The 20,007-nt window shown below is 57.1% G+C and overlaps 9 protein-coding genes across 9 annotated transcripts; 6 read left to right on the forward strand and 3 right to left on the reverse strand.

Annotated features, from left to right (window-relative positions):
* Nucleotides 1-494: 494 nt before the first annotated feature.
* On the forward strand, nucleotides 495-1,685 carry PHSY_000151 (hypothetical protein; the record flags this gene model as incomplete). The annotated part of the gene is made up of 1 exon (XM_012330794.1): nucleotides 495-1,685. One exon carries the CDS (start codon nucleotides 495-497, stop codon nucleotides 1,683-1,685), a length of 1,191 nt encoding a protein of 396 aa, XP_012186184.1.
* A 187-nt stretch (nucleotides 1,686-1,872) lies between these two features.
* On the reverse strand, nucleotides 1,873-4,101 carry PHSY_000152 (potential fatty-acyl coenzyme A oxidase; the record flags this gene model as incomplete). Its single annotated transcript, XM_012330795.1, has 1 exon — nucleotides 1,873-4,101. The coding sequence occupies one exon, from the start codon at nucleotides 4,099-4,101 to the stop codon at nucleotides 1,873-1,875; it is 2,229 nt and encodes a 742-aa protein (XP_012186185.1).
* A 776-nt stretch (nucleotides 4,102-4,877) lies between these two features.
* PHSY_000153 (iron-regulated transporter) lies at nucleotides 4,878-6,671 on the reverse strand (the record flags this gene model as incomplete). Its single annotated transcript, XM_012330796.1, has 1 exon — nucleotides 4,878-6,671. One exon carries the CDS (start codon nucleotides 6,669-6,671, stop codon nucleotides 4,878-4,880), a length of 1,794 nt encoding a protein of 597 aa, XP_012186186.1.
* A 402-nt stretch (nucleotides 6,672-7,073) lies between these two features.
* Nucleotides 7,074-8,900, forward strand: PHSY_000154 (multidrug transporter; the record flags this gene model as incomplete). Its single annotated transcript, XM_012330797.1, has 1 exon — nucleotides 7,074-8,900. One exon carries the CDS (start codon nucleotides 7,074-7,076, stop codon nucleotides 8,898-8,900), a length of 1,827 nt encoding a protein of 608 aa, XP_012186187.1.
* Nucleotides 8,901-9,376: 476 nt separating this feature from the next.
* On the forward strand, nucleotides 9,377-12,600 carry PHSY_000155 (hypothetical protein; the record flags this gene model as incomplete). Its single annotated transcript, XM_012330798.1, has 2 exons — nucleotides 9,377-9,719; nucleotides 9,827-12,600. The coding sequence occupies 2 exons, from the start codon at nucleotides 9,377-9,379 to the stop codon at nucleotides 12,598-12,600; spliced, it is 3,117 nt and encodes a 1,038-aa protein (XP_012186188.1).
* Nucleotides 12,601-13,073: 473 nt separating this feature from the next.
* Nucleotides 13,074-14,696, forward strand: PHSY_000156 (galactokinase; the record flags this gene model as incomplete). The annotated part of the gene is made up of 1 exon (XM_012330799.1): nucleotides 13,074-14,696. One exon carries the CDS (start codon nucleotides 13,074-13,076, stop codon nucleotides 14,694-14,696), a length of 1,623 nt encoding a protein of 540 aa, XP_012186189.1.
* A 155-nt stretch (nucleotides 14,697-14,851) lies between these two features.
* On the forward strand, nucleotides 14,852-16,259 carry PHSY_000157 (toxin efflux pump; the record flags this gene model as incomplete). Its single annotated transcript, XM_012330800.1, has 2 exons — nucleotides 14,852-14,939; nucleotides 15,943-16,259. 2 exons carry the CDS (start codon nucleotides 14,852-14,854, stop codon nucleotides 16,257-16,259), a joined length of 405 nt encoding a protein of 134 aa, XP_012186190.1.
* Nucleotides 16,260-17,913: 1,654 nt separating this feature from the next.
* Nucleotides 17,914-18,255, forward strand: PHSY_000158 (hypothetical protein; the record flags this gene model as incomplete). The annotated part of the gene is made up of 1 exon (XM_012330801.1): nucleotides 17,914-18,255. One exon carries the CDS (start codon nucleotides 17,914-17,916, stop codon nucleotides 18,253-18,255), a length of 342 nt encoding a protein of 113 aa, XP_012186191.1.
* Nucleotides 18,256-18,785: 530 nt separating this feature from the next.
* On the reverse strand, nucleotides 18,786-19,887 carry PHSY_000159 (C6 transcription factor; the record flags this gene model as incomplete). The annotated part of the gene is made up of 2 exons (XM_012330802.1): nucleotides 18,786-19,040; nucleotides 19,753-19,887. 2 exons carry the CDS (start codon nucleotides 19,885-19,887, stop codon nucleotides 18,786-18,788), a joined length of 390 nt encoding a protein of 129 aa, XP_012186192.1.
* Between the last annotated feature and the right edge of the window lie 120 nt (nucleotides 19,888-20,007).

The raw sequence follows: 20,007 nt of genomic DNA on the forward strand, positions 1-20,007 counted from the left end.
GTTATCCAGTCATTCAACTTGTACTTGTACCAATAGAATCGCACAATTTGCATCTGGCACTACACTCTTCCATTCATACTCGTGTCGGGCTGTGAATTGTATGGAATTGCATTGCGAGAACGTTCGATGGCGAGACTGTAAATCCGACGGTGAAATGAAAAGGCACAGTCCTGCAGGAAGAAGTGTGGCACGGAGCTTGCTTCCCGCGGGCCGTTTAGGACGGCGTTTGCAAAGGGCCCGCGGAAGCGGATTTTAGGGTCTACTGTAGTGGTGCATTTCCGTCGAAAAACGTGGGTACCACCCAATCGTCGATTTGCGCAGGGTCCGAACGCTAAGTGAACCCTCGCCATTCCTGTATGCTTTTGGCCTCTGTATAAAGAGAGCTCCACGTCTTCGAACTTTTCCATTCAAACAATCTTGCTTTCTTCCTCGCCATTGTCCCTACACAGCATACCTATTGCCACCAAGACCTGGATAGGACGAGCCGAGTCAACATGTCCTCCGATCTGCTCAACGTCGTCATCGTCGGCGCGGCTTCGGCAGGCGTGAATGTCGCCACGAACCTCGCAAAGTCTCTCCCTTCCACCCACCGCGTCGTTCTCATCGAAGCCAACCCCGTCGCTTACTGGAGTATCGGAGCACTACGAGCTTCCGTCTTGCCCGGATTTGAGACCAAGGTGGTCCACGACCTCACTGCTGAAACCGTCTTTGGCTCCACGGATAGCCGTCACATCGTGCTCGCTGGAACACGTGTCGTCGATCTCCAGTCGGATCACATCGTCGTCGACAAAGACGTCGCCGCTTCCATGCCGGGATCCACGGTGCAAGAGGGAAAGACGTCAATCCCAGTGGAGCGAGTAGTGCTAGCTATTGGAGCGGACTACGGCTTCCCCGCACGAATCTCTCCTTCGGCAAAGACGAAGGAGGACATTTTGGATCAGTTCAGAAGCATGCAGAAGCACGTTGCTGAGGCCAAGGAGATTCTGGTGGTGGGAGGTGGACCGACTGGTGTCGAATTTGCGGGAGAGGTGTTGGACGTTCACCGGGGCAAAAAGGTGACGTTGATCACTCGCGGGTCTGGCCTCGTCACCAACGGCAAAGACAACTACTCCGGGTTGAGTGCCAAGCTCATCTCCCAGCTCGAGTCCAAGGGAGTCCGTGTGATCCTCAACGACTCGATCGATCTCAACGGCCAAACCACCGGACCCTTGTCCTCGACCCAGACCTTCAAGACCGAAAAGGGAGAACAACTCACCGCCGACTTCCTGCTCGTCGGATCCGGCGGCAAACCTCACACCCAATGGATCAGCAACATCGACCCGGACATCCTCGACTCTTCCGCTCGCATCAAGGTCTCCTCCACCTTTTCCATCGAGAGCTCTTCTCCAAGGTGGTCCAAGTACTACGCCGTCGGTGACGCAGCAAGCACTCCCGGGCCCAAAGTCTCCTACATGGCCAGTCAGCACGCTCCGCAGGTGGCGCACAACGTCGTGTGCGATGTCAAGGGCGAGAAGCAGAAGATGAAGGTGGCGAGCCCTCCATCGGGCGACATCATCATGGTGCCGGTGGGCAAGAGTGGTGGTGCGGGTTATCTGATGTTCTTCTCGGTGGGTGGGTGGCCGACGAGCTTGATCAAGGGAAAGTCGTTGTTCGTGTCGATGTTCGAGGGTTGGTTCCGCAAGTGATACGGGTGAGCGGGCGATAACCAGGCGGCCCAACTCATGCAGGAAGCGATGTTTTGGCAATCAATAAAAGCTCTCTTCGGACCACAGTCGAGTGACACAGCGTGTTCATAAGGTGATGTCTACGGATGAAGTGGAAACGAAACTCGATTAGATACAAAGCACCAACTTTTTCCGCATTATCCTCTTCTTACAAGTTGGACCTCTTGGCAGCGGCCTTGAGCAACGGTCCGATCTCGGTGCTGTACCAGTCCGGAACACCTTTACCGATGTTGCTGCTTCCGTACTTGTACACGCCCACCTTGTCGATGCTCTCCAACGCCGGCACTGCGCCCTCGTGGTTCAGCGGGTTGGCCTCTGCATCGGCCATGAGCTGCTCGTACACCCTGCCGTCCTTCCTGCCGAGACTCGAGCCGAGCTCCCAGTCCAACCAACCGAAGCCATCCGAGAGACCGATGACCTGGGGCAGGATCTCCTTGACCAGCTCGCGGATCGCCTTCTCGAGCAGGATGACCGAATCCGGGGTCAGGATCGCCTGGTTGGTGGCGTAGCCAGCGAGACTACGGCCCTCGCTGGCGGGCAGTACGAGCGGGGTGATGTTCCTCGAGAGAGCGGTCAACGCGTGCAACGTGACGAGCTTGTTCAGCCACTGACACTCCTTCTCGCCCAGCCTCTCGGCGTCATCCCGGATGCCTTCGCCGAACCAGAGATCCACGACGAACTCGGCGTGACTCTTGGCCACCTCGATGCATTCGTAGCTCAGATCGACAAACGGTCTTCCGCTCTTGATCTCTGCGCGCAGATCCACCACTAGCTGGGCGGCGCGAAGGCCAAGCGCGGCCGAGTAGACTTGCGGGTTGTACCAGTCCGAGGCCTGCTTGGGTTGGGTGAAGGGGATGGCGTTCTTCTGAGAGATGGCTTTGAGGAACCCAGAGGTGGCGGCGACCTTGGTGGAAGGGTTGGACTCGAGCTCGCCCGAGATCTTGAGCATGGCACGACCGACTTGCGAGGCGAGAACGATGTTGTCTCCTTCGTACGTGACGGCCGGCGCCTGTTCGGGGAACACAGAGGTGAAACCTGCGTAGGCGGAGAAACCGTGTCCACCGAGCGCTTGACGGCACTCTTCGATACCGTCCAAAGCTTGCTTGGTGCAGTAGGCCTTGAGCGAGGAGGAAGCGACGTGCACGTCGGCGAGCAGCTCGGTGTTTCCCTCCTCGAGTTGCTGCGCCATATCCTCGTACAAAGTTCGCATCCTTCGACCAGCCAAGATGTACGCGTACGCCTTGGCAAGCAGAGGCAACACACGACGAGCCGTCGAAGGATAGCTGAGCACCGATCGCTCGACATCGTTGATATCCTTGCTCGAAGGATCGCGGAACTGTCGTCGAACCCACGCGTATCGTGTCGCGATCGTAACACCTCGCGAGAGCATCCATCCGGTCCTGTCAATCATCTGCGAACGGATGAAGATCATGCCGCCGTAGCTCAACTTGTCGCTGGGAGGTTTGACGTACTCTCCGCCCTTCTTGACCGAAGCGTGCTTGGAGAGCATGTGATCGCGCGGGATCTTGAACTGGTTGAACCTAGCCCAACCGTTGTCCAGACCTCCGAAGGCACCGTACGTCTTGGGACCGATGTCACCTGCGACGAGCCCGTCCAACAGCTTGCCCGAATCCATGTCGCGCAGCTGGGTGAAGAACAGGTGGGGACCGTAGCGTTTGCCCTTGATGATCAACTGTGCCTGAACCACACCGTGGGTAGCGGTGGTACCGAGACCGCCTGCCCACCACTTGGTCGAAGTGAGCGTCGGAGAATGCAGGATAAAGCTGTCGCTCGCCTCATCGTACGTGCACGTCGTCTCGAGCTGCTGCACATTGGTACCGTGGCCCAGCTCCGTCTGCATGTAGCAACCCAGAATCTCGTGGTTCATCGCCTTCTGGCCCCACTTCTCGATCTGCTCGGCACTGCCCTGACCGAAGATCACCGGCACAAACGCCACCCAGTGGATGGTGATCGGACTCTGCAGGTCCAACGTCAGCGCAGCTTCGATGATCTCGTGCGTCGTCCACTCGTGCTTCTCCCCGAGCTCGAGCAGCCTTCGACAGGCAAAGTGCGATTGACGCATCTGCTGTTCGCGGTTCATGTGGATCATGCGCTTCTTCCAGTTGCCGAAGATGGGGTCCTTGGAGAGGATGGTCATGACGGATTTGCGGGATGCATTGTCGATTCGAGCGTCGCGGAGGGTGTCTTCGATGCGTACTGGGTCGAAGTCGGCGGCGGCGCGGGCGGCGGCGATGTCCTCGGCGGTGCGCGCGGCAACCTCGCCCATGGGGATGGGGAGTGTCACTTTGGCGACGGGCCAAGAGCCGGTGGGCTCGTTAAGCGGTTCGAAGGTGGTCGATTTGGGGTCGAACGGCATGATGGGTAGACGATATGGATGGGGGAGGTGGTATTGATGAGAAGGAGGAAATGTCGAGTCGAGAAGATGCTCGGAATGGAGTGACTTGAGCTTCTATCCGTGCAGGGTATGTCTATAAGGGAAGCACGTTCCACACAAAGGATGAGGTGGCGAACACAGATGCGGTCGCTCGAAAAGGTCCTCCCTTCTATACGAACGAACGCTCCTACTACATGCAACGCAAACACGCCTATACACACACACACGCTTTCAACAAGACCGAACTAGCGAGCTGCGACAGACGGAAAACCTATCCCACCTCGCTGTCCACCACCGTTCTGACGTTCCAAGAATGCGGGGTCGCATTCAAAACGCGCTCAACCAACAGACCCTTTGAGCCGCAAAAGAAACCAAAAAAAGCTGTATGAAAGCGCTCCCAACCCCGCATCGCTCCTCCACTCAAGGACCCTTACGAAGCGAAACACGGGCGCGAATATCTCGGACCAGTCTTCAGCAGCGAAGGACAATTTCAAGCGAGGAAGATCAACCGAGCCTGCAAGCCCGGTCAAGGATCGACGTTGTGCAACACACAACCGGTTGAGCAAGAACCCGCTTGATAACCGGTCACTTTTTCTTCTTTTTCCCTCGCCGTGATCTGCTACAGCCAGGAAATATAGCGAGATTCACCAACCGAGTCGCGCGTCCCTTCACCCAACATTTTCGGTCACAGCACATGGCTTTCCTCGTTTGCACATCAAGCTTACATCATTATTCTCGATCTAACATGACATCGGAAATCATCGTTCCTTTCGACTGAGCAAACGCTGCAGACCTTCCAGATGGACGATGTGGCCTCGAACACGCCGAGCGTAGAAGACGAGGTAGATCAACGTAGCTGCTCCCACCGCTGCCAGCGAGACTGTGGCGGCGTACTTGAACTCCTCCGGCCTGTTCCATCCAAGCGTCAGTCCGTAATGGCCGAGATCGAACACGTTCTGGAGCGAGAATTGGAGCGCCATCAACGCATTCTTTCGACCAGCATCGGGACCAAGCTGTTCCGGCGAGAGAGCCGTCTGTATTATGGCCAGCTGTGTGAGGTCGAAAGCCCAAAGTCCGATTCTCGATAGCGCCAAGCCAGAGAACAGTATTGCAGTGTTCCAACTCGGCCGCTGCTTGTCTGACAACCCGAACCGATCCTTGGAAGAACCGGTGATCCAGAGCGACACCACCGCCGGAACAAGAGGCACCAGCTCGGCGAACAGCGAGTAGGATCCGGTCCGGACCAAGCCTATCTTCTTCTCCATCATCGGCATCACGAACGTGCCGATCAGTCCGGTCACAACGCCCACCGCTCGCATGCCGGCGATGAAAGCATCGCTGTACAGCGTCTCGGACTTGAGGTACGCGATGAACGTCGGGTCGAACGAGAGCACCGACATGTACAGCAGCGAGATGCAGACCGAGGTGAGGAAGATCGGCAGTCGCACGAAGAGGCTCCAGTCGCGATACTGTTGTTTGACGTCGTCGGTGACAGAGGTGGCTATCCTCGATGCCATTCCTGCAAGCCGTGCTTTTGCGCCTTGATGCGCTGATGACCGACCTGCGTGAGCACCGGAGTCTGCTCTGCTCTGCGCGGCTGCCTGTCTTCTTGCGATCGCAGCCTTCTCGTCCGCTGCTAGCGACGGGAACCTTCGATAAACCGTACCGACGAACACGAGCTCAAAGATGCCCGTCACCGCATTCACCGACAGCAACACCACCGCAGCGAGCGTGTAGCTCATGGTCGAAGTCAGCGCCGACACGAACAGCGGACTGACGAGTTTCGATATCAGATCGATCCTGCGCATGATTGCGTTGAGGCGTGTCAGCCTCGCGGAAGATCCATCGCTGATGATGGTCACCCACTCCCTCTCCACACCTACACTGACGCCGACGTTGGAGAGCATGATGCCGATGCCCAGCAGCGTGATGGCTGCAAAGATCGCCCACGGCCTTGTATTGGCCTCCATGGCCTGTGGTCCCTTACCTCCGTTCTCCGCCTCGGTCCGAAGCGACGAAGACGAAAAGAGCACCAGGAACAGGCCGTACGAAGCACCTACGAGCAGCTTCTGCGACAAGATCATGGCTCGAAGCGTACGCAGCTTGGTGTGCGCATACGTGTCGATGAGACGTCCGACATTGTTCGAGAACAGGATAGCACCTGCTGTGGTGACAAAGCCGTATATCGACGCGGGAAGAAGGGTGTTGGTGAAGAGCTCGACCATCATGAGCGGGTAGGCAAACTCAGCGGAGCGGAACCCCCACGAAGACGACGCATGCTGAACGGCCAGCAGCAGCGTGCCTTTGACGTCAAGGTCGCTGTGACCTGAAGCTGGTGTTGCGCCGAACGACCGATCTTCCGTCTCATCCTGTCCAGTTGTCTCGGTAGTATGGAGATCGACGCTCGCGCGATGCTGATGGTCGTTGTGAGAGGTGCGGCTCGATGTGTGGTGCGGACGGGGCAGCGGCTGCAGCGCAATGTCTCCAGCGTCGGTGATGACGCTATCGTCCTTGTGATGCTCGGCAGCGAGCGTCGTCGTAACGGTGCTCATGACATTGTTGTGTCACCTAGTAGCCGGCAGTGAACGATGGATGGATGTGGATAGGATCATACATGCAACGGAGAACTGGTCGCCGTCTGCACAATGTCTGCATGCTTGGCAAGGGTCCAATTTGAAGTTCGTCCAGCCTTCTCAACCTAACACTCGCCACGAAATCGGTCTTTGGCCGGCTAATCCTGCCAAGAAGCGAATTTGTGTGATTGCATATCGCCCACGCTGATTTCATGTCGGACAGCTTGCTTCCGATACATCACGGACACCTGTATGCCGGCACCAGCGTGGACCCTGAACTCTTGGTAGCTTCCAGTCGACGCAGCTGCATGTGCTCGTACTTCCTCCATCGTCGTTGCTTACACCTATCGACTCGAACAGCCTGCAAAGCTAGCAGCGAAGATGCCAGACGGTGCGTCCGAGACGACGCCTCTCAAAGGATCACACCCTCGCAGCGGCGATGTCCATGCCAAACCGAAAGGATTGACGCCAGATACATCGTATGGCGCCTTATCTTACCAGACAAATCAGGATGGAACCAGCACATCGACGACGACGCCCGAAATCAATGATGACAGCACCGGCAATGACACTGACGCTGCATCCCAACGTCCGACCGGCTTCAAGTTTGCCGTCATCATCGCCAGTCTATGGGTGGTGCTGTTCATGGCTGCGCTCGACGGCACCATCGTAGTGACGCTGATCGCTTCCATCTCCTCCTCCTTCAAAGCTTCGGAAAAGTCGGGCTGGCTGAGCACCTCCTACCTGCTGAGCGTCTGCGCATTCTCGTCCATCTACGGCCGACTGTCCGACATCATCGGACGCAAGGGAGCGCTGCTGGTTGCGCTCAGCTTCTTCACGACGGGCACGTGCCTGTGCGCTGCAGCCAAGAGCATGAATGCGCTGCTAGTCGCCCGCTTCGTCGCCGGTATCGGGGGAGGCGGTCTGCTTACCACATCGTCGATCTGCATGACCGATCTGGTGCCTCTGCGCCAGCGTGGATTGTGGCAAGGCATCACCAACATTCTGTTTGGCTCGGCTTCGGCGTTGGGAGGTCCACTGGGTGGCTTCATCAACGACGCGTTCGGCTGGCGAACCGCTTTCGGGTTTCAAGTACCTTTCCTGCTCGTGGGGGCCGTCTGCATCGCCACCTTTGTCAACATCCCGTTGCCGGCTTCGGATCAGAGTTGGCAGAAGAAGCTCGGACGCATTGACTATCTTGGATCGCTCGGACTCATCTCGTCTTCAAGCTGCTTGCTGCTGGCTATGAGCTTCCTCTCCGGCTCTCTGCTTCCGTTCTCGCACCCTTTGGTATGGGGTTTCCTATTGGGATTCGTCGTCACAGCGGTGCTGTTTGTGCTGGTGGAAGGGTGGGTCGTCGGCGAGCCGGTGATGCCGCTGACGCTGCTCACGCGCAAGTCGCCAGCACTGATCGGCGCATCGTATTTCCTCGGCAGCTTTGCCCATTTCGCCACCATCTTTCACTTCCCGCTCTGGTTCCAGTCGGTTCGATTGCAGAGCGCATCGCAGGCTGGACTCCACCTCATCCCCATCTCGTTCTCGGCTGCGGCGGGTAGTTTGTGGGCGGGGCTCTACATGAAGCGCACGGGCAAGTACTGGCGCGCCAACGTCGTCTGCTGTGTCCTCAACATTGTCGCTACCGGCTACGGTGCGTTATGGAACGAGTCGACGTCGGCGTGGTCGGAATATCTCACATTCTGCCCTCAGGCCTTTGGCACCAGCGCCATCTTTACCTTTCTGCTCATCGGACTCATCGCTTCCGTCTCCAAGGACAAGGCGGCAGTGGCGACGGGCACCGTATACCTCTTCCGAAGCTTGGGTCAGGTGGTGGGTGTTTCTCTCTCGACGGCCCTGTTCCAGATGTTGCTCCAGTCGCAGTTGTTCCGCAACATCACGCCGGATCTTTTGCCGCATCCAGAGCAGGGGGCTGCTGGTGTCGAGCAGCTCATCTCGGCGTTGAGGCACGATGCCTCGCTAGTGTTGACATTGAATCCCGAGCCGTTGAGGCACGCGGCTCAGGTGTCGTACATGAACGCCATCAAGCGCGTGTTTATGTTGGTGACGGTGCTCAACGTGCTGTATCTCGCGGTCTGCTGGCCGGTGGAAGAGTACGAGTTGTCGGATAAGCCGGCTACGGCGCCGACTCGAGACGACGATGAGCGTGCCTCGGAGGAGCGATCGCGGTCAGGAGATGGTTCTCATGCATAGATGTGTTCAATGTATTGCTCTGATGTACCATCCAGATTGAACGAATCGTTTGAGAAGCTAGCATCCCATCGAGGTTTGTCAATTGATGAGGATTGAAGATAGAATCAAAGGCAATAATGATGCCAAAAATCGAGGTGCAAATATTGGGCCAAAAAAGGACTCTGTTATCAGCTGACCTGCTTGCCGCCACGGATGTGCCGGTCTAGTTGCCTTGGCTTCCACTTTTCTTTACCGAATTTTTCGGGCGATTTGATCATTTGAGTCGGCCTATCCTTTTCCGAAGCGCCAAATCTTCCGGACCCCGCACTTCGGTCGCTCGATCGCATCCGCGTGCATCATCTTGCTCACCACCATCGTCTCCTTCCTTCCCAGCAGCTACTGTATTGCCTACAGGGAAGCACCTGAGACGTCGCGCGCAAAGCCATCCTTCGACCTACTCTTCGCTCTTCTCTGGCACCGTTCAGAGCCAGTCTACGATGAGTCATCTGTACGATTCTTCCTCGAGCAGGCACACAGCACAGACGTCGTCGCCCCGGATGGCATACACTGATCGCAGCTACGCCAACTCTCCATCACGCTCGTCCTACTACTCTAGCGCCACGATGAATGCGGGCGCGAACCATGCATCCTCACCGCGATCCAGGAACGAGGTCTCGGACAGTTCGCCCATCAAAGCCGATGTATCCATGGACCACGACCCGTCCTCCTCCACATCGGCCCCATCATCCTCCAAGGCTCAGGCTGTCAAGGATGAGAACAAGGAAGACAAGAAGGCGACAGCGAAGAGGCCACGCGAGCAGTACAGCTGCGTAGAATGCTGTAAGTATATCGACGAGCAAGCGTCTGCTGGTTCATGACGGGCGATATCTCATAGATAAGAGCTCTCTTGCTGACACACATCGTTCGCGATCATCTCGACCATGCAGTTCGACGCAAGCAAAAGTGCGACAGACGATTCCCATGCAACAACTGCATCAAGCGTCGACTTCCAGAGCGATGCGTCCCGCCGCCATCTGCGCGCACCAACGACGCCTCACCTACCCCCTCCGACAGCGGCACCGTCCCTCACCGCACCAGCATCTCTCGTTCCGCATCCGACCTCCAACTCGCCACCAGCAGCGGCAACTCCTACACGCCAGTCGCAAAGAGACAGAGGCTCAACACGGACGAGCACGTCGCCAACTGGGACGACCGAAAGATCGATGACCTGGCACGAACCACTTCGAGGATCGCTCGGCTCGAACGCATCTTGGCCCTCAACGATGCCTCGTATCTCGAGCAGAGGCTGGCGCTCGCCGAGAAGGCGGTTCGACTGCGCTTGGGAGAAGAGGGAAGCGGCTCGCGTGCTATCAACGACGTTGACCATCGCATGTCGAGAAGATCGAGCTTCGTTGCCGAGGAGAACGAAACCGACCGACACGCCGACGGTCATCTAGACGACAATGACGGATTTCTGGGCACATCGGCATTGGAAGCTGTGCCGTTTGAGCTCAAGAATGGTTTGCCGCCGTCCAACAGCAAAGCCGGCTCGGGCGATGTGGCCCCGCAAGCGCTGCTGTCCTACATTCACCCAAATCCGACACGAAGAGGCTTCCCGATTCCATCCGCCGATGTACAGGCGATTCGTGCGACGCTGCCGTCTCGCGATCAGTGCGAGAGGTACTTCGACGCCTACTTTGCACATTACAACTGGGCTCGACTGCCGCTCCCGGAGGCTTCGCTGCGCGATCGTTTCCGCCAGTTCGTTGCTGGCGTGCCGAGTCCTTCGGATGTGCGCATGGATGCCGAGACGCTGCCCTTTGTGGCGCTGGTGCTGGCGATCTTGACGCTAGGCTCGGTGCCGCCGATTGTGCAGCCGCTGTCGTCCGCCACGTCGCACGCGTTCTTCTGGGCGACGAAGAAGGCGCTGGTGCTGTGCGAGACGCTCGGTTTGGCTAGCTTGGATTCGTGCTGGGCGCATGGTGTGCTGGTGCGGTACTTGGACATCATCCGCGTCACCAGGGCGAGTTGGCACGAGATCGGCTCTTGGATCAGAGACGCTCTCGATCTGGGTCTGCACCGAGACGGAAGCTCCTTCGGCCTTCCCAAGGAGCAAGTGGCTGCGAGAAGGATCCTCTGGTCGCACGTCATCCACAACGATCGCGAATGGAGCATCATCCTCGGTCGCCCACTCACCATCACCTTCTTCACCACCGAGATGCCGACGCGGGAAGACATGGAGCCGCTCGGCTTTGCCTGTCAGACCTACCTCTTGGCACGGAATCGGTTCACTTCGTGTCTCGAGTCCATCACGCACTGCTTCGAAGAGCGATCTGCCGGTCGAGGTCCTTCCGGTCGAACGTCGAGGGCGTACTATCGGGTGTTGGAAGTGGAAGATATGATCGCAGAGTTTGTGGATTCGCTTCCACCTTACCTGGCTCCGAACTGGTCGAGCTCGGGCAAATCCAAGACGGACACGAGTCTGGATCAGGACCACCCGCTTTTGCCGTTCTACCGGTACCTCATCTTGGGCGAGGTGTGTTTCTACCGCTCGCTCTTGCATCGTCCGTATCTGCTGCGACCGGCGAGCAACGGCAAGCACCCCTTCCCCGAAAGTCGCCGCGTCTGCGTCGAGACGGCGCTCAACGATCTTCGACTGCGCAAAGAGTACGCGCGAATCTTGGGCAAGGAACAGCTGGCGCAATCGTTCGGAGGGGCCTACGCGCTGTTCAACTCTGCCATCGTGGTAGGCATGTCGCTTCTCATCGGCTTCAGTCTGGGCGAACGTATCGATCCTGTCGATCTGAACGAGAGGATTGGGTATCTGCAGAACTTTATCACGCAGTTGAGGAGGAACTTTGACGCGGGCAATGTGGATGCATCTGCGGAGCGCGAGCAGATGGTGATCGAGGTGCTGGTGTCGAGGTTGGAGCCTTTCTTGCCGCGGGATCTGGCGAAGAAGAGCAAGGGAGAGTTGGCGGCGGCCAAGGGGTCGATGAGGGCGACGATGATGCAGGATCCGATGAGGAGGGGTCAGGCAGCTTCGGCGAGAGTTGAGCAGGAGAAGCTGGCGGCGGACTCGTTGAGGATGCTCTCGACGAGCTTGCCCGGTACACCGACATTGTCGAATCAACATCAAGGAGCAGGTGGCAGTGCGAACGTGAGCGGGTCTTCGGCTGCTGCGATGCACAATCTGCCGCCTTCGCATCACCTTGCGACGGGATCACCGACGCCCATGGGTATGGGTCAGTTTGACAACGGTCCGTTCGCGTCGATGAGCGGCGCGGCGGGAGCAGCTGCACCGAGTGGTGGAAGTGCAGCCAACCCGATCGATCCGTACGGATGGCTGCTGACACCTACGGCGTTGGAATCACCCGACACGACAAAGGCCAACTCTGCGAGCAACAGCGCTGCACACACGCCGATCGTTTCCGGAAGTGGACGACCCGCTGTCACTCCCACCAACACGTCCAACACAGGCCCTGGTGTAGCGTCCAGTGTGGGATCTTCCACGCCAATGCGTCAGCACAATCACAGTTTGGGTGGAAGTCACCCGCACAGTCAATTCATGGCGGCGTCGCCGGGCCAGTTTGCGGCAGGGTTGGCTGCGCCGATGGAAGGGCAGGCCATGTTCGATTGGGAAGGGATTCTGCAGACGATCGGATCGGGCTGGACGGGCGACGGCACGTTGGAGACGGGGATGGAGAGTCTGTTTGGGTGAGCAATCGACGAGCTGAATTGCACATCTTCATGCGTGGCGGTGATTGTTCTGCGCTGGATCTGCTTGAGCGCAGACCGATGAGAAGAGGAGCGAGGTCGTGTGACGTTGGGCGTTGAGCAGCGATAAAGAGGCTCAGCGACGCAGCCGGTGTTCGTCGGGTTCCATCGAGGAACGGCAAATTTTGTCCAAGAAATGCCGGCGAACTCCTGGCTGGCGGAGCGCACGGACACGATCTCGCACAGAATTCCTGGTTCAAATTGGCGATCTGCTCAATCGGCTTGGAAATGGCAAACAAAACGTCATTTGAGGGGTGTGCAAGGCGCTGTCGGTCTTTGTCGACAATGCGTTGTTCGAGTCTTCTTTAAAAAAAGCTCTCTCTCTCTTCGAACATTCATCCCGCACCTCATCGTTGCCTCTTCAAGGACTCTCGACCCTCCTGTTACTCTTCGAACTCCCGCTCTGTATCCGGGAAAATGGCTCCGAATCAGGTCAGCGATCCAGTACCGCTGGTCAACTCTCTCGACTCGATCTACTCGAAAGCTGGCGTGCTCAAAAACGGCAAGAGGTGGGACGACCTCGCCTCAAAATTCGCCGATGCCTATGACGGTTTGAAGCCTGACTTCATCGCTCGGGCGCCTGGAAGGGTGAACCTCATCGGAGAGCATATCGACTACGTTGGATTCTCGGTGTTCCCCGCTGCTGTCGAAAAAGACATTCTCATGGCTACCAAGGTCACCCTCGCTCCAGCGGGGGGATCATCCGATTCGGTCGAAGTCGTGCTCAAAAACACCACCACAAGATTTGCAGAGACATCCTTCACCTCTCGCTACGACTCGGTTGACGGCGTACAGCTGCTCAATTCGGGCGATTCGCGATGGGCCAACTACTTCAAGGTGGCATTCAAGGGCCTTCACTCGCACCTGCCCTCCTCCGTTCTCGACGCCTCCAACCCCTCCCGACCCGTTCGAATCCAAGTGCTGGTCGACGGTACCATTCCTCCAGAGTCGTCCCTCTCCTCCTCCGCCGCCATGACCACGTGCTCGAGCATCGTCATCCTCGAATCCTTCTCCGCCCGCTCCCTCATCGACCGCAAGGAGATGGCCGAAGTCGCCATCGAAAGCGAACGTCTCGTCGGCGTCAACTCCGGCGGCATGGACCAGAGCGCTTCCATCTTCGGCATCCCCGACCACGCGCTCTACATCTCCTTCTACCCCGAACTCAGTGTCGAACCTACGAAACTTCCACAGTCCGACACGGAACATACGTTCGTCATCGTCAACACGTTGGTGGTGAGCGACAAGAAGGTGACCGGACCGGTGAATTATAATCTGCGGGTGGTGGAGACGAGGATGGCGGCTAGGGCGCTGGCGAAGGGGTTGGGGCTGGGGAGCGGGAATGGGTGTAAGGATCTGAGGGGGGTGCTGGAGACGTACTTTGCGGAGAACGGGGGTGTGGGGAGGTTGGAGCTGGAAATAGAGAACAGTGGAGCTGTCAAGGAGACGTTGGAAAAGTCGGGCGAGGAAGCCGCGAGGATCAAAGTGTTGGAGGAGAAGGTCGAATCTCTGTACCACGACGACACGCTCAAAGCCGGTCTGACGAGGCAGCAAGTGGAAGAGCTCACCGGATACTCTGGTGAAGAGTTCGACAAGGAGTTCCTGAGCTCCTTCCCCATCCGCGCCGACAAGTTCGAGCTCTACAAACGTTCCAAGCACGTCTTCACCGAAGCCCTGCGAGTCCTCCAATTCCGATCTCTCTGCAACTCCCCCTCACCCGACGTCTACCGACAACTAGGCTCGCTCATGGACGACTCGCAATCCTCCCTCCGCGACCTCTACAACTGCAGCTGCGACGAGCTCAACACTGTCATCGACATCGCAAAGCGCAACGGAAGCCTCGGAAGCAGGTTGACCGGAGCAGGCTGGGGTGGCTGCACGGTCCATCTGGTCCCCAAGAAGAAGGTCGAGGTGTTCATCTCGGCTATGAGGACGCAGTACTATGCAAAGAGGTTCGAAGGGAAGGGATTGAGCGAGGACGAGTTGAACGATGCTTGCTTTGATACTAAGCCTGCTGGCGGTGCTTGCGTGTACAAGGTGTGAAGGGTCGGGATTCTGGGGTCGTTGGTGGGACCGTGGAAATGTCAAACTCAAAATGATCTGGCAGTGTTTGATCTGGAAGATGACAGACTGTTGAGATGCTGACTGAGCTCCTAGATGGTGTGAGAGACGTGCACCGAAGTCGTTCGCTGCGCCGAATGGGTCGCCAAAGCCAGGATCGGCCCATCGTCATCGACGCATACCAGCTACGTTTGACGAGGTCGATGTGGATCGTCCAAGCTGTTCGTACGCACCACCCTGGCGCTAACTCGCGAACCATGCACGAATCTGGATCGTTGCCCCGCGACCATGGGCAACGTGCATCCCACACCTTCGTGAGCTTTCCCTTGTCGTCTGCGTCGATCTAAAGTAGCTGCAAGACCAACACTCGGTTGTGGAGCAAATCCCGTCGTTCCAAGCGAAGCGCGCTAAACGACGCCAACGCCACCGCACCGGCCAACTTAAGCAGCGGCTGCGAGTAAAGACACTAAGCGAAGCACGCTCGGCATTTGGCGTAAAGACGGCATCCTACCATGGTACAGATGGTCACAAGGTAGCTGAAAGGAGGAAAGGCGCAAGTGCGTTAACGGAATGGTCTAGACGCAGGTGGTCTCTCCACCTCTTCCGTGTAGAGGCAGGCAAGAGCAACGCCAATCTACGTGCCTAGGCACACCGAGTTGAGCCGTTAACGAATGAGCTGGAGTGCGGCAGCCCAACACCTAATCTTGTCAGTCCCACATCGGCAATGATATCAAAAACACAGTCAGGTTGTGTCGGGCCATGCTTCATTGACCATCGAAAGCGCCATGGCAGGATATGCTTGAGCTGCAGAGCTATCAGAGCAGCCGAAGACATTCATCGCTGTCTTGGTTCTTGGCAGTAGCGCCAATCACAGAGCTATCCAAGCGTCGTACAAAAAGCGCATGAAAGCGGCTAAGGCAGATGTGGCGGACAGGGTTCTTTGATCGGCGCCGCAGCTCAGCCTAGGCGAGACATCGAGTTCATGCTGGGAGCTTGATACGGGAACATGGCCGTGACATCAGATACGACACGAGAGGATTTCTACCTTCTCCTCGGGAACGCTATCTGTACAGTCGTAAGCGAGTCGCGACGAGCAAAAGCCTGCCGATGCTCGCTTGACCTCGCTTTCTTGCCTTCTTTCGAATGTCGGTCAGGTGGGCTTTGGGATACTACACTGTACTCACAGCACCGATTCCGAGATTGCCTGCATATCTTTCTCTTGCAACAGCGGTGGAAGAAAGCGAGATGCTGGGAAGGGTCGTGATGCCCGAGAGTTGGGTGTCGGCACGCTCGGTCATGCGCGCTGTTCGGAGACGCAGAGGCGAGATGCGACCGCCACAGTCTGTTTCTTCCAAAAGAGTCGGAGCAAAGCGTCGAAGGTCGAAATCTGCATGCAAACCCGGGGTCAATACTGTGGCCTGTCGGAGAGCCTTTGAACAGAGCAATGCATGGCTCGAGTTGCAAAGCTTGCGCTCGACCTCGTCACGTGTGCGTCTGCCTTGCTGCGATGCCCTGGGTCAAGAAGCGGCGTCTGTGCGTCGGTGATTTCGGAAAGATCAACCATGCCGCGCACCGTTCGGCATCGGTCAAGTCACATCTGAATGCGATCATTTCTACCAGCGGGAGGATAACTGGATGTGTAGAACAGCATGACGCAATCCGTCAAGCGTGTGTCACGCATCACCGCACGACGGCGAGAGACAGCCATTGGTCACGTCGGAGCCTGCCTGTGATGGCGATGTGGATCACGACGCCACAAACCGCCACCAGATGACCGCCGTTGCCCGCTGAAACAATGCGCCTATGTATTCGGACGTGATCGGAGCTCGCAAGGGCTACACTTGGCGCGTCCTGTAAAGTAGCACTGCTCAACGCGATAGGAGACCGAGGTGATGACGTGAGGCGGCAGAAGGGTCAGACGGAGTTTCAAGTCAGGCACAAGCCTCATTTACAGACCGTCAGGTGCGAGCGGAGTTGGACCATGAGCCAACCCAGCTTCATGCAGAACAATACAAGGCTTCAAGTCAACTCTACAGCATTCGTCGAGCCTCGGGCGAATCAAAGCGGAGTCGGATCCCTTCAACGAAAGTTGTTTGGGTGCGATACTCGTCGACCATGACGGTGCGCGCTTTGCAGAGTCAAACAAATCGGACGAAGCATGCAAAGCCTAAGCCTGAATCTTGCTAGCGTATGCCCACATCAATGCGGTAGAAGAGGTAAGGTGCGGTCAAGAGAAACTTGATCGGCCGAGCGGGCTCCGAAAGAAGGCGCAACGACGGGTCTCTGAGCGCGAAGGCCGAGCAAGATGAAATCGAAAGAATGTTTGTTGGCGAGGCGAGGCGCCGTTTGTTGCACTGCGAGTGGTACCTATCGGCAACAGCGCATCTTCTTCACATTGGTCTTCTGTACACGGCCTTGAAAGACTAGAATCCAGCACGACGGACGGGGTTTGAAAATGGTCTGCAGGAAGCTTGCAGCAAAATTTCGCGCCCTGGATGGAGGTTTGCGAGCCTGAGCCGTTGGGAGCAAAACAGTGCTAGAATTGCTGTACTGGAGCGATACGTGGCATGGATAGGTCGACGTGCAGCCGGGCAGCTTTTGCACCGTTAGCGAGATCAGCAGGCATAGCATCGGCCTCCCGGGTGCGGGTTGCCCGGGTACAACAACTCGGCACCACAATTTCATTGGTTCTTGGCCACGTAGACGAAGGTCCAAAGGCAGGACTGCAGGAAACTGTTCAGCCCGCGCTGCGTTCCGCGCATCAATGCACAGCTACATTCAAGGCTGGTATAGAAGCGCGAGCTGTACGATCGTGGACAATAGCTGTGTCCCCGGATGAATTGGTTCCGGCCACGAGTCTATTGTCATTGTACCTCTGGGTTTCGTGCGGTAACACGGTCGGACCGGACCGTTACCCCAGCGCGCCGAATGTCTCTGATAAGCGCGAGTCAGGGCGGGCGTTCATCCGGAGTCCTGGCACCCTGACACTGCTCTACGGTCCACACAAGTCACGCCGCGGCGCGAAAGACCGAACTCACCGAGACACTGGGCATAAGACAGAAATGTAGGGAGAGGGTCGGGAACAGAGAGGGTTCAGAAGTTGCGATGAACCCAGCCGGAGGCTTGATCAAAGCTTCTAGCGGCTGTGGGCGGCTCCGTGCCGAGCGGAGTGTGGAAGTTGCGAAGTTGTCGGTGAAGGATGACGGTTGGTGGAAGGAATCTGGATCTGGTTTGCGAGGGAGACGGCGACTCAGCAGAAGAAGGACGTGTCTCAGTTGGGTCACATCAGAAAACTTTTGCCGCGCAATGGCGATTCGACGCAGCTTCAACGATCGCTTTCGGTACTGGTCAAAGCACAGTCACAGGCTTCTGTGACATAGTGTGTAAGGACGAGGAAAGCGACGTGCCTAGGCGAAAGGGAAGAAGCTACGCCTCGGCAAACCAACTGGTACGCCCAGGGGAGGGTACGATTTTCATCCGTCATCGACGCGAATACGGCGTACCTAGCGACCATGAGCGGCATCGGGTAGAGGCGACTTGATGCAAACTTGCCTACCTACATGAATAAGAGAAATCGCTTCGAGAGCGCATATCCTCCCAGCCTCGACAAGCATGACGAACTTCTTCAGTCGGCAGTCTATCAGGGATGACGATGTAAGAGCGGACGGTGTTCGGATCCCGTATTCAAATTAGCGCAAGGCATTGGATGAACGTCAATTTGGCTGCGCCTTTGCCAATAATGAAATCATTTCAAATACGAAACAAGAGGGGCCGAGAACATTTAGGGCCCAGCTTTTTTCATTTTGGGCCACGGGTGCAAAGAGAAAATGTCTTAGATTTGTTTCCACAGCAATACCTTTGACTCGCTGTGGACCTCATTTCTTGAATTCGAGTACTGGGCGGCGGTCCGCTGCTGCAACTTTGCTGCATCCCACACTTCGAACGGGCAACTCAGCAGGCGCAGGAACAGTACATTGGCTGAAATTGCTAAGGGACCAGTGTCTAGGCTCGGTCTTGAGGTTCGGGATCCATGGTGCACACTAGCCGCTTCGCAGATGCATCGTCTGAAGCTCATCGCATTTTTGGTCGTCCCTTCTGTCGGTCCTCAACCTTAATACGATTGTGGCTCCGATTCTTGATGTGCTTGCAGCCGGCTAAACGCAATCTGTACGGACGCGTGGTGTCATGTCTGAAATTTCGTAGCCGAGCGATGATCGTCTTGACCCTGTTTCTCGCTACCAAAGAGACACCCTTGCTTTGTTTCTGCGCCTGTGCACCGGTACCGGCATCCTCGTTCTGCCGCCCCGCTGAGGTTGGGGAGGGGCGCTGCGACGAGCAAATGAAGAGGTGAATTTAGATTCCGAGACATCGCCGACCTTCATCTGGCCCGCTGAGACGGCACGGCAACCTTCGAGACAACGCCCTTGTACAGGCGTGCGTGGGTGGTTTGTGTTTGTAAGTTCAGACGGACCTGAGACGTCTCACTTGGAGATCGGGAATAAGACTTTGGCTCTGCGCCTATCCACCTATTTCTGCTTTGTTTTTTGATATGAATCAATCTCTTCGAGATCTGGGTGTAAGCCGCGTGTTGCACAGATCCCTGTTCCTTTGCATCGCGGCTACAATACATACCCTACACAATGGTGACCCACCGGTCTGGTTCCATTTGTGTCTACTGCACCCGCAACTTGCCCTCCTCTTGGCCCCTCCCTGACGCTGCATTTGCCCCCTGAGAAACGGGCAGTACCCGCACGTTGGCCGGCGACGTGCTCATCCTATCCGGTCTCAGCCCACGAGCTTTTTTAGGAACCTTTCATCCCGCTCCCCTCGTGCGTTCGCTCGCTCGCTCGCTCGCCCGACCGACCGCCCGCCTACCCATTCAGACGCTCTCATATATCTCATGCACTCTCATATTCCTCCGCTCTTTCCGCCTGTCTCGCTTGGCTCGCTTGATGGATCAGCCACAAACAAACCCGGCTTCCTGCTTCCATGCGTCGTTCCGTGACCTCAGCTCAGCTGCTGCGCATATTCCCCTTACCAATTCGCTGCTCCTCCTTACAGTACGCGGCTGAGCTGCTCTCTTTCCTCGAAGCTCTTTTCGCTGCGTCTTGCAAACCTCGCTCCAACTCTTCTCAATCCTGGTGGCCAGCCCGAGTAACGTCCGGCTCGTCATCCATCCTCTCCAGCCGCCCCTCTCTTGTCCTTGGCCCCAGGCATTCCCTTCACGCCACCCAAATCGCCTTCGAATATCCGGTCGCTTCCTTCAGCCGTCCTTGTGATTTGTCTCCTCTCG

Source organism: Pseudozyma hubeiensis, assembly GCF_000403515.1.
Source record: "Pseudozyma hubeiensis SY62 DNA, scaffold: PHS4, whole genome shotgun sequence".
NCBI lineage: Eukaryota > Fungi > Basidiomycota > Ustilaginomycetes > Ustilaginales > Ustilaginaceae > Pseudozyma > Pseudozyma hubeiensis.